At 30.1% G+C, this 13,975-nt stretch overlaps 1 protein-coding gene across 1 annotated transcript in view; it reads right to left on the bottom strand.

Moving 5' to 3' along the window:
• Nucleotides 1-2,829: 2,829 nt before the first annotated feature.
• Nucleotides 2,830-13,975, bottom strand: part of LOC147079738 (titin-like) — a 97,887-nt gene continuing 86,741 nt past the window's right edge. The window contains exons 33-38 of the mRNA XM_085943076.1: nucleotides 12,890-13,192; nucleotides 11,734-12,033; nucleotides 9,818-9,922; nucleotides 7,239-7,433; nucleotides 6,771-7,076; nucleotides 2,830-3,522 (exon numbers count right to left, since the gene is read on the bottom strand). Of these exons, the coding sequence (XP_085799202.1) occupies nucleotides 3,326-3,522; nucleotides 6,771-7,076; nucleotides 7,239-7,433; nucleotides 9,818-9,922; nucleotides 11,734-12,033; nucleotides 12,890-13,192 (1,406 nt within the window). The 3' untranslated portion in view covers nucleotides 2,830-3,325. The remainder of the gene's footprint in view (nucleotides 3,523-6,770; nucleotides 7,077-7,238; nucleotides 7,434-9,817; nucleotides 9,923-11,733; nucleotides 12,034-12,889; nucleotides 13,193-13,975) is intronic.

The raw sequence follows: 13,975 nt of genomic DNA, 5'->3' as shown, positions 1-13,975 counted from the left end.
ATGAAAATACTATATAGCTTGGACTTTAGTCTTCATGTTTGTTGCATTTAACACAAATGATACTTAAATCCTCAGGAAGATGAAGTTTTAACTATTGTATATAAAAAATAAGTGGACCTATGTAATGATATATTATTTTATTTTATTTGAAACACACGCATAGTACCTAATTGCAATAAATTTCATTTATTGCAATCAGATGTTAATTATTTTTCAAATTCAAGTTTTTGTAAGAATACAAGGTGCTACATTTAAGTGACACGTGGTGAAATTTTTCTAAATTACTCATGTAGGGATGTACAAGTCAGAATGGATTAATTATTAAGTAGAAACTCACTGTAAAGACTAGCAGTGACCTCACATTATTCCATGTAATAACATGAAGTTATGTTCTAAGTATAGTAATCCCTCGCCTACTATAGATTTGAGCTAACTATTTTTTACTGTAGGTTTCAATAATTAACCACAGTGGAGAGTGGCCGAGTATCGTGGGGTTGAAACCAGGGTCTAGTAAAATTTACAATAATGTGGTTTTTTCAAAGTCTGCTTAATCCAGGATCCATTGGGTTGGATGGATAGTTATTAAGTCATTTATCAGTTTTTCAGAATAGTGTCACCCAAGGCCGATTATAGGCTGGCCGGGGCACTGAATTGCGAGTTACGATGGTGGTGCTGTATATTGATTATTTTCAAATGCAATGCGGTAACCTGTTTACAGTAAATGAAGATTTTAGATTGTATATGTCGTTCAAATCTATAATGTGTTACCATTTATTTCAATGTGCGACAATCGCCATTTTCTACAAACAGAGTAGCTAGCACTACGATCAAACTTTAGTGTCGTGTCACAGCCTGACTATGGTGAGTCTTTAGGAACACCATAAATTTTAGTCATAATTGGTCGCTACAGCGGTGGCTTGTTAATTAATGCAAAATTATATTTTTCTTCTAATTGTTCAGTCAAATTTAAAGTAATTCCATACTTTTGGTTATTTCTTCATTGGGTTTATAATAATAAGATAATATGTGAACACATTAAGCCCAAGTATAAAGTACATTTTTTTTGATACTGATCTTATTTTCTGTAAATGCTTTGTGTAAATGATTTGTTTTATATTTTTTGGAAACTTTAAATCTTTAAAAATCATGTTATCTAATCGTAGAAAAATTGTAAATCATTTATTCAAATTTTAGTCTTAATACCATATGAACCAATATAGTTTTTTTTGTATATATGGTACATGTGTCCTCATTGGTACCCAAATGTAGCTATGAATGAAAATTATGTTATTAAAATGTATGTTATCATTTAACAATGTTTTATAAATAAATAACATATTTTTAATTTGAACCAAAGAATATTGTTTTGAACTTTCCCTGAGACCTCTAAGATACAATATTAGTGAAGTGGATATCTTGCTAGGTAGAAGAAATTCAAATATTCAAAATTTTTTGATCTAAGTTTTCTGGTTTCAGTATGGAAAATTTTTTAGACTAAATAGTTATAAGAACATTCATAAAAATGTCCATTATCAACGGGCAATACTATGAACATGAGTAATTCAACCGATATTAATTATGGTTGCATGCGGTTTGCTCAGGGAAGGGGCACACAAACAAGAAGGGAAGGACATCATGGCATTTATGCACGGATTCAATCAATAAATGAGACCGAAATACCGATATGCTCACATATCAATATTAGTTGTCAATAGCATTGTTGTGTATTAAGAGGAAATGGTTGGTTATGATGTAAAGTAAAATATGTCACTGTGGGTTATGGGCTTGAACTTGTGGGTGGTGCAAAAAAATGCATGTTTGTTCAATGTGTATTTGATTCAATGGATTTGCCGAATGGCTAACAACTATTCCTTGTAAAAAAGGTTTATATGAAGAGCAAATATCGTAATTTACTTTGACTTCTTCTGTCGTGTTCGTACGAGAGATGCACCTAGACTCTTTCCAACCACGCCTTAGCCACCCTTATGGCTATGTCATTGGTCTTGAATTATTTTCCTTTAACGTAAAAACAGTGCCCCAAATGTGAATGTTATGGATTCAATTTTTTAATACTTTGATATTTTGATGTTACAAAGAATGAACTATGTTCAATAATGAATATTACATTCTTAAACCTTGTGCATTATTCATTTGAATAAAAAAACCGTATCGTATTTTAAAATTAGATCAGTAATATGTCCATGTTTATTACAACCCTTAATTTCATTAAATATAAGCAAAATAAAATGTCATGAAGTTTTTAAATGTTTTTTTTTCGTATGCGTTTGGTGGTTTTTAGAAGTTATCGTAGATTATTATATGTTATGTGAAATTACATATTATTATGTACTTACATGTTAGATTTTGAACATGAAATTATGTGAAAATATTCCAAAAAATAGAAATGATTTTTGATTCAGCCAAAATTTTAAGCCAGGACGTTTCACATTAAAAAAAAATCATTACGTTAAGTGAGTTAAAGAGCACTTTCAATAACCAAATATATGAAAATACCTATATGGTAGTCTGTAAGATAGGAGTCATCCATAAATGTCATCAGATGGTTTTCAGTATTTTTGACCGTCCCTCCCCCTATCACCACCACCCTTAGTCGAAATTATGCCATATTTTGGAACTCCTATATTCGTTAATAAAAAAAATGGTTGAAAATGATTGATTTCAGTGTATGTTCTCAGTAGAAAATATTTTATATTTCATTGGTTTCGGTAGATTTTATACAACCACCCTTAATCATAATATATCAGATCCCCTCATTGTTTGGCGTCATATATGGATTTACCAAGGATTCACAATGATAAATAAAATACATTATGAATTAAATAATTTATTTTAAATGATTGATACATTGGAGGTGGTTAACTATTTTTGCTCACATCATAATTATGCACCTATATTATGTCTCCCTAAGCAAAAACAGATAACCACTATTGAAATGTTATCAATATCTTATCGAAACACACCATTATGTTATGTTATATAGGTAGTATTCTTTCAGAATATGAAGTAAGTTTTAGTTTGATTTGAAAATATTGAGTAGCTATATATATATATTATATTTATCATGCATAAACAGTCAATATTGATTTATCCTTTGGAATAATCTTACAATTATTTCACAAACTATGTTGTAAGATGGAGAAAAAAATTATTTGAATTCAAATCATGTATAGTCGGGCACCTATTACAATAATGGGTAGGTAAATTCAATTTTTATTCTAATCTAAAATTTGATCAAAAAATAATATATATATATATATTCATGAATTTATCACAGTGGTTTGAAAAGCTTAACCTATTAAATAAATTATTTAAATAATTGTTTAGCATAATGCCATATTCTAAAGAAGTATTCATCCCGTCTCAATAGAGACCCTCTTGCATAACATCTAATATCAGCATCCATATTTGCTTCTCGCATCCATGATGTACTTGTTTCAGTGCTGAATCCTGTTGGCTCTGTGATTTCTGTCAGTTCATTTGGCTCCTCATTGTATTGGGCGTCTGAAAGCATTAAATTTTTTATTTATTTGAACGTAGATTTCACATGGAAATAGTTTACGGAGGTAGGGTAAGAGGTACAATCGTGGGCCACCCTCCAGTGATGGGCCACTCAGCAGTAAAACACAAAAAATAGGTATTTAAAAACCTAAGTTATGGGTATTTGTTTCTATATGTGACTCACAACATCATATACTTTGGTTCTAGCACATTATTTCCTGTATAAGTAGCAGGACTGACCCTATATGTGACCATTTTGTATACCAAGTCACACGTTTTGCATTTTGTCTGACAATTGCTTAACTTTTTGTTAAGGAAATAACATACTTTGGAAGGTAAGATCTCTTAAACTATATTACTAATTATACTTTTTATTTAATAATCGTTGTGCTGGATATTCAAACATATAATTATGTTAAGTCTACGACAATTTTAAATTAAAATGACACATCTAGCTGGGTGGCCATTTACTGCACTAAATATACGTAGCAGTTGTATGATGGGTCGGGCTGGCCCATGACTGAAAAAATGTTTTTTTACTTTTCATTAACTTTTTTATGCTAAATACAATATTTATAATGCACTATGGTACCTGCCGTTTTTATTTTTATGTTATTTTAATTTTAAACAGTCGTTGGCCACGTGGCCGATCACTGAATTTGTACTGGCCGATCACTGTACTTAGAAACATTTAACTTCCCATTTCTTTCAGAATATCAAAATATTGAATAAATTTAAGTTTAAAATATGATGTTAAAACTATAGATGATGCTGTTGCATACTTTTATAAAAATGGGGGTCACTATGTGAAGTTGCAAAAAAAAAATCGGAGTCCCACGATCGATATCAATACATTGGAAATATTTTCTATCAGAATCTTTTTACTGTGGGTATAGAGTTTTCTATATTATTTATCGAAAGGCATAAGTCACATCTTGTCTACCAAGTTAGTGAGCTTTGCTTAAAATTTTATTTGAAATACATCTCAAAGCACTATAATCCTAATGCACCTAGGATTCTTCAGCCTATAGATATAACTGTTTTCTTTCTAGTTAAAGCTGCAAAATATTGCAAAATGCTGTTTTCATCCTTAAAGATTTTACGAATGTAGTGGGCAATTAAAAAGAAGAAAACCTTAAAAATATTCAAAATACTAACGGAGGTATACAAATAAAACATTTTTTATACCATACCTACCGATTGCGGAAAAATTTAATCAATTCAAGTCATTATCTGACAACAGCTAGAGCATAGAAAATATAACCCAATTAAATGTACCTAATGTGTCAATGCCGAGAAAGAATACAACATGGCAATAAATACTGAACGCATGTAAGAAATAAATGAAAATATGGTAAATATATTTAGTTCTAATTCAAACATTATCATGGCCACAGATACCAAAAATAAACGATAAACATTTTTTACAAAGAGTTCCATTCGCTATCATTTTGCAAAAATATAGAGATATTTAAGACCAAAAAATGGAAAACAAGAAAAGTGCAGAGGAAGACAAAAAAATAAAGGCAAAAACAACACATTTTAACGACACAATTGAAAGTAGAGGCAATCAAAAATAATAAAGTTTAAACAATTGCGGCCAAAATCGTTGTGCGATTTGTGAAATAATAATAAAACATCTTAATAAATTAAAATATTCAGTGTATAAAGATAGCTTCCATTCAAATTTTATTGCGTTCCAAAATCTGAGCAGGTCCATGTCTCAATTGAGATTGATGTTTTATATAGTGACTCAGGTGATGAAGTATTTAACAGACAGGTCAATAATTTTCTAAGACCTTAGAATCCACCCTCTGTCACTCTATCCTCTTTTATTTCATCAACGGTGAGATAAAGGAGTATGTTTGTTGATTATATCATAAGATAAGAAACGTTGATTCAATATTTTATTGAAAAGTAAGCCTTAGTTGTTTAATTTATGCAGAAAAAGACAGTGGCCCATCACTGTCTGGAAAGTGGCCGATCACTATCTGAGTGTGGCCCATCACTGTACTTTTTGCGATTTTTTTTTCTTTTATATTTTTTGTAATAACAATGTTTGGTATTATAAAATATGTACACATATATATCAATATACATGCTTTGTAAACATGAAAAAAAATTGCATTTCAAGAAAACCGCATTAATAAGCTTGTTCTGACCGATCAAAGCAAGCCATTCGCTTAACTGGCCCATCATTGTACCTCTTACCCTATCTGATATCGTATAGTACAGATATTGTATTCGAGAAGATAAAGAGAAGTTATACTGTAGTTTTATATATTTTTGTTTCCATTGCATTTCTGAAATATCTGCAAAACTTGACTTTTAACTCTTGACCAAAAGAGAAAACTCTTAATCCTTATGAGTTATTTATAAAAACACGTTAATTAAATTTTAATGAAACATGCTACATACATACATAATTTTGTAGATTTAACAATTTCACTTTTTTCTATATTTCTAAGTGTAGATCTGAAAATTGCTAATTTATCAGATTTTACAATGGAAACGATGACATAGGTAGTAAGTGGACTAATTTTTCGTGGTTTATGCTATTTGTGAATGGATGTAGGTACAATGCAACATCTCTTTCTCTCTCTCTTATCACATACATTGCAACGGTCATTTTTTTGGACTAAACATTAATGTTCACTATACTTTATTAGTACTACAAGATTTGTATCAAAGTAAATAATAATGTAGAGCATATTTGAAGTTTAAATTTTGGTATCAATGATAATTCATAATATTACTTTTCTTTCTTCATTCTGCAATACCTCCCATGTGCATCAAATCGTATTGTTCAGGGGATAAATAAAATGGATTTAGAAATAGATAAATATGCGAATTAGGTTAATAGTAAACTTTGAGAATTGTGCGACTTAATATACAATTGAAAGAATGAAAATAAACAATTAATCATAACATTCATAACTTCGTATCTTTAATAGCACATAACAGATATTGGGTACTAGAAGATGGTGTATCTTGTTTTTCTATTTAAAGATAAATTAGAAAAAAATAATCTGTTTCACCATGTACATATTTCAAAATCAATATATACAAAATAATAATACAACAGCTGATATCTATTGTAGAATGTGACAAAAAGACGATGGCTAACCACACAGATATAAAATAATAATATGCAACAGATCATATTCAAATTAGGCTGTTGGTATGAAGAAAAAGTAGGTATGTTAGCAAATGTAAATAATGCAAGAGTAAAGAAATATAATTATATTTACCCAAATTAACTATCACTTTGAAAGGTTCATCAGATTCCAAAGGCTCACTGGAACCTACTTCATTTCTGGCGTATATTCTTATAAGGTATTCATGGTCCTCTTGGAGATCTTTGATGTTGAACTTTTGAGTGCTCGCAGGAACCCTTCCGACTTCCATCCACATTGTCTTCCTCACATCACGTATGGCAATGTTATAACCGAGGAGAGGTGCCCCTCCATCATGTTCAGGCTGGCCCCATTCAATGATGATAGAATTAAGTCCAGTACTTCTGATTTCCAAGGGGGCAGTCGGAGCAGAGGGTACGGCTGAAAAAAAAATAATTCATGTAAGCACAATTTTTCATTGGAAAAATAATTTATTTTGTCTATTATTTTTTAAATGTGACAATTCAGAAATAATGTGGATTTATAGCTAATCTGACAGATTAAGAGAATACCAATTATTATTTTTACATGTAATATACTTACTGGCATGCTTATGTAACTTAACATTTTCAGTTACGGCTGGCAACCCAACGCCGATAGCATTTTCTGCTGATACTCTGAATATAACATCAGATTTTTCTTTGAGCTTTTCAAAGCAACGTTGCTGAATATTGGCATCAACAGTAGCTACCTTTATCCATGTCTCCGAAGTAACTATTTTGTATTCCAATATATATCCTATAGAGAAAAAAATATGAATATTAATATTGTATTGATGTATTTGAAAATTTATCACCTCTTTTAAAAATGTAGAATTTAAGGGGGAGAGGCATGCCAACAGAGAAGCTAGCGAAAAAATACCAAGCTTGCAATTTGAGATTTTTTTTTGATAATTTACAATTTCAACTGTATTAATTAATAAATATGTATCTGAAAACATTAAAAGGATTTTTAGTTTTTTTTTAATTTAAAGATAAACTTATAATTGTAAAAAAATGTGAATTCGTTGCAGGGTCACATCTTATTATAACATTATATTTTAAGGTCATATTTATTATTAAAATTTAGTTTATTAAGTTTTCAATTTTTCGTCGTTTAGATTTTTGACTAAGTAATTATTCATCGTTTTAATATTTTTTGTATTTATTTTGAAAAACATCGATTTTTATGAAAATATAAATTTGTATAACTTGAAATCCTTTTTATTTTACCCTGCAACGAATTCAAATTTTATTACATTTTTTTACAATTGTAAGTTTATCTTACAATTTAAAAAAAAAGTAAAAAATCTTTTTAATGTTTTCAGATACATATTAATTAATTAAGAAATTGTAAATTATCAAAAAAAAATCTCAAATTGCAAGCTTCGAATTTTTCCACTAGGTTCTCTGCTGGCGTGCCTCTCCCCCTTAATAATTGTGTTGTGTTGCAACCAAGCCAGTATTGTATGTCATTAAATAAAATAGCATTGGTGATATAATATATATTATTCTTTTATTTAAATTATTATACTATTTTCCACTAAGTATCGACAATTTTTTTCAATGAAAGAGTTTAATATCTCATCGCATATTGTCATAGTCGCAGTTAACCGGTTCTATGCCTTCAACGAGTTTTCTTGCTCTACGAGGCCGTGATCGACAGGCCGCATATAAAAAAATTCGCGAGTTATCTCGTCTGACATTAAACTGAAATTACTAGCCACTGTCGATTGATTTGCATAATCTAAAAAATTAAACACAGTGACATCTGCTTGAATAATTATAAAATACTAAGCCACAAATTATCGGTATTACAGTGATTGTAGAAAGAGCTTCGCTCTACATTCAACATGTATCGTTAAAAATCTACGGCCTGTCAGGTACTGCCATAGTAATATCGTGAGGTAATAGTAAAGGTTAAGAAATATTAAGAACTGTCTGGGTCAGAGTGTTATTATATTTTCTCAATATATCTATTCTCTATAAAAAGTATTTTTGAAGTTATACTTCTTTAGACGCGTTTGGGAAAACAGATCAGAGTGTATTTTTGGCGTGTAACGAAGTTACATGTGCATGCACATTGTGTCATTTAGTTAGTCATTCAATACAACCAAGCAAAGAGTATGTGTTGTAAATATAACCAATATTGTGTCATAATAAATAAGATATATTTTTATAAACAAATTTCTGGAGACTACCATTCTACACTGTTAATTTGTATTCATAAAACTTTATTTATATTGGAGTGTATATTTATTTTTCATTGTAAAGGTTGTGTATCGAGATTTGAGGCTATATTTATGTAAGTATTATTTAGTAAAATTATATATCAATAAATAAATAAATTTTGTGAATGTTGAGTTGGTAAATAATTCAAACAATTGTATGTTGTAAATTTACAATATTTAGACACTTCATACACAAAAATACATATTTTTACAGTTAAGAATAATATTTGTCGTATATCCCATGTTAATTTATTTATTAGCGGTTTATAATAATTGAAGACAATAACAATTATTATGTTTCATCACAAAAGCCAATATCACGTTTCAGTTAAACCATTAAATAGGGCAGGGCATAGGCTATGTTTTACTTTTGATTTGTAATAAATTATTATTGTTAACGAAAATAGTTGTACAGTCATCTGTTTAAGCAAAGATGGCCGAAATAGTGGTTTGCTAAATTTTTCAAACACAGGTTTTGAGATTTTTTTTGTTTTATTACGTCAAAGAAGTATAACTTCTAACGCGCGTACATAAGTATACACACTTATCTTTTTTTATTAAATTATTAGCAAGTGCAAGTGTGTTGAGACTAAAATTGTTAGAGATACACATGTCGGCTATGACGTGAACGTGAAGTACGCATTATTAGTACATTGGTTCAAATCACAAAAGGCAGTCACTAATATTAACGTGCTTCAGTTGCATGACTATTAGTTTATTTCGTCGTAAATTTTAAAGCACTTTGGCTGGAATATGATAGAAGTAGTTTGAGTTTGACCCGAGTTTTCAAGATTAATTATTAAAATAGGTGTTTTTTTGAGGTGTTTCCGAATTAAGTATTTTCAAGTTAAGAAGTTAGAAATTCTTTGTATCATATAAGTATTTTGGTAAATTAAAGTTTGTGTAAACTTACCGATTACAATTGATCCTCCATCTGTTAATGGAGGTGACCATTTAATTGTTGCACTTCTTGAAGTTGTCTCCACTACAGTGAGATTGAGAGGAGCTGAAGGTGGTGCTGGAATTAAAATTTGTAATATATGAGTATAAATTTCAAAATTATAGCAAAATTATATATAATATAAAAAGGCATAGTTCTCAATTATTTTTTCAATGGAATAAAACCCTTTTTTCTATTCTGTATAGTGTATAGTGTATACCCACATAAGTTATTTGCTGCTTAAGGCTATATTTCAGCTGAGGCATGGTCTAAAAAGATCGTGGCTAGGCGATGTGCGGATTGTGCAAATGACGCGAGCCGAACGAAATATAATTTGCCATAAAAATTGAACATGCGTCCTTTTAATGCTATGTTTATTATTATATTCGTAATAATAATAGTATATTCATTGACATGTTTTCTTTTTCAAGTACATGCGGAACGTTTTTTAGTCATCTTTACATGATTTAAGAATATATTCCTCCGACGCCATCACAGCAAGTTGACGTGCGAACAGGTCGACTATCACTCTCCGACTGGCGACGACTGCGAAATTTCCTACCACATACTGTTGACAATTATTTGCCGTTTCACTTATGTACGCTCTTAATAAGCTCTTCACAATATAAAAAAATGCTCACTTAATATACAGAGAAAACAAGTATGATACTATTTCAGGATCTGTTCTTCTATTGAAACTAAATATCAGTAGCCTGATGATGAGTACCTCCGGTACAAAGAACTGTATTGGAACATATATATTTCTGAGAGCGATTGAAGCGAATGTACTTCCATGTAGCGGAGGTACTCAGCATTTACCCACTAACCAAATATTTTTTTCAAAATTGATTTTTTTACCCAGTCTCTCAAAAGGTTACCAACCACTGATGTAGATAGTGTTTGTTACTTTTTAAAATTAAATTAAACCCTAAATCCAAGTCATATTAGATAATAGTTAGAAAATACTCGTTTATTTATTAAATATCTAAAATTATGCCATTAAACCAACCATACACAATTTTAGATATTTTATAAATAGAAGAATATTTTTTATCGTCAATATGTTTAGTCTAGTATTCACTTATTAACATATATTTATCTTACTAAGGTTAAAATGAAATATAAAAATATTTGTTGGAAGTTGGATTCGAATCCACGTCAACAGAACTTCAATTCAATTTTTATACAACGTATACATGTTAAAAAATATATATTTCCTTGATTAACGTAATAACAAATCCACGAATAGAAAAAAGTTTACGATAATTGTGGACAAATTGTTCTGTGAGGACCGAATAATCTGGAGAGACTTATGGTGTTGGGTAGGCGAACCAGAGGAAGAGCGTCGACTCGCTGGAGTGATCAAGTGAATGAGTTGAACATGCATTGTGTAGTTAATAGTAGTTTTATCATCAAAAAATATTAATATTTTGTGGTTTTGAAACGTTATGGTGACAGTTATTACGGGCTATAAACCCGGAACTTCAGAACTAATACTAGGGATTGACATAACACGCATCCGAACTTGGATAGACATATTATAAGTATGTTAACATCTATTTTCCTTCTCCTTCATAACGTTATATATCTTTTGATATTAAGACAGTTTAAGAAGAAGACTAATTATTTATTAAACAGGTTAACATCCATATTAATATCATCTCTCGACTTTTTGTACTGTGAGTAATTATTTATCTCAACTTGATCAATAAGGTAATTATTATCATTGTCACATGATATCTCAAATGTCGAATTGATGATAAAAACTTTGTTTCAAAACCATTATATTGGAGTTCTATTACGTAAATGTTCCATACTTCTATTTAATTTATTTTTATTTTCCAAAAATGTTAAGTAAAGAAATTTTGTTATGTAGTGAAAATACTTACACAAAGACTCTCCTACAATAATCGTATCATCTGTAATGTATGGCAAACTGGTTCCTATTTCATTACGAGCGGTAATTCTGAATATAACATTTGATCCCTTTGTAAGGTTATCAATAAACAAGACAGTTGTCAAGCTAGTTCCAACATTAATCCATGATTTCTTGGAGCGAAGTTGCATTTCTACAATGTATTCTAATATCGGACATCCACCATCACTTTCAGGCACGTGCCAGGATATCGTCATTGATGAATATGTCATTCCACTTACTCCAAGTGGGCCTTGCGGCGGTGAAGGTTTATCTGCAATGAACACGTTGGTGGTTAAAGATGTAGTAATAAATTGTTAAGGAATTATAAGAAACTATAGAGCATTGACTATTTATATAATAGAGGGAGCCTTATAACTTTGTAGTAGGCACGTATTACAGCGTTTGATGGCATTGCAGGAATGTTTTTAGTGTAGAAGAATGGTGGCCACAGAAAAGTAATAGTGTAAATTGGTGCATTGAGACATGGCGGCATTGTTTATAGATGTCATCATTGGCAGTTATTTTGTTGTTTCGGTAATATACGTATGACCAACGTGGTTTTTGTAGTTGTTCATCTAAATGTTCTAAATAATTATTGTTCAGCATATTTGGCAGCCCTTCTATGTACAATAATTGACATGGTTAATCTTTTCCTTTTTACTGGCTAGATTTGCATTATAATGTGAATGTTTTGGTAGCGGTACAAGTCAAACGTCATATTGTTTCTTGTTAGAAATACTCATGTATATAATAATTAATAAAATAATAACATGAACTCTTAACAAATGCAAGTTTTATATCGTAGTCTTTCGTGGCAATTTCTATAATTGTAATATTATAATATTACACTTAGATAGAATTAATTGATTGATTGAGTGAATCTAAAATTATGATTAAATGTTTGCGGGTTTAGTTAGATGTTTGACAATAGGTTGTGAAGTTTGTTACAAATGAATGTGCTATTCAAAATGACTTGCAGCTAATTTACAATAATTTCAGGTTCTCTTCCATTATATAATATTTATGATCTGTCTGGTAGAGCAGGTTTTTATCAATATCTATGTATGAATCATTGTTTTGTAAGTATAATAATAATTGTGGATTTCTTAGACAATTAAATTACTTACCACGAATTGATTTGATTATGATAGGTTGACTTTCCAGGGCATCTGAAATACCGATTGGATTTTGTGCCATAACTCTAAACATATATTCGCGATTCTCAGTCAGCTTTTGCACGCAGTATGTTTTTACATCTTTATCAACGTCGGCAACCTTAGTCCAAGTCTGCTTATCAGGATCATGTTTTTCAATAGCATACTTTGTCAATTCTAAGCCTCCATCATCTAATGGCGGCTGCCATTCAATCAATATGGACTCATTATTTATTTCTTTCATAATGACTGGTCCTTCTGGTCTGCTTGGCTTATCTAGTTATAAACATACATTGTTAGAAATTATATTAAAATTTGTCCATCATTGATAATATTATTAACTAAATAGTTCACTGTCATGCAATATGCACTGGTGTAGTGGGGCCAGGCTATTACAATATTTCGGTATTTGTTATGTGGCCAGAATATATCGCACTGGAAAATAATTGTAATAACTGGAATATTAAAATAAATAGTGTTCCGATGCTTCTTTCTTACACTACACCACTGGCTAACACTACTTCAAAAATGTTTACAATAATTATTCAATTTCCAAAATGCTTTATGGGTAGGTAGGTATTCCAACAATTCTGATTATGTAGGTGAAAAAATATGAAAGCTAGGTTTGAACTTATTTTCTGACAAAACGAGAAGAAAACATTTTTTACACATTTGATTTGGTATCTGTATCAACATTGACTACCACAGAAAATTGCACACCCAGACACTATGTAAGATAAACCATTATTCATGACGAAAATTAATATGTTACCATACCAAAACAATGATAATGTATTGGCATAAGTTTATCACAAATAATGTACGTTAATAGCGTCTCCTTTAAAATTTAGAATGATTTTTCTTTTTATTCATTCCTGAATTATAGAGCAATCATAAACTAAAGAAAAAAATGGAAAAAATCCAGGAATAAAAATATAGGATAATGAACTACATTTTTTTATCTGCGTCAATAATTGTCCGCTATGATGATTCCATAAAAATAAAATTTATTGATGTAATTTGTTCTCAGGCTGTTTAAAACTTACAATTATTATACTC

This window comes from Rhyacophila brunnea, unplaced genomic scaffold (genome assembly GCF_057557595.1).
Source record: "Rhyacophila brunnea isolate RB1 unplaced genomic scaffold, BYU_Rbru_1.0 scaffold_1, whole genome shotgun sequence".
Classification (NCBI taxonomy): domain Eukaryota; kingdom Metazoa; phylum Arthropoda; class Insecta; order Trichoptera; family Rhyacophilidae; genus Rhyacophila; species Rhyacophila brunnea.
Note: the sequence above shows the minus strand (reverse complement) of the source record. Positions and strands in the feature narration are given on the sequence as shown.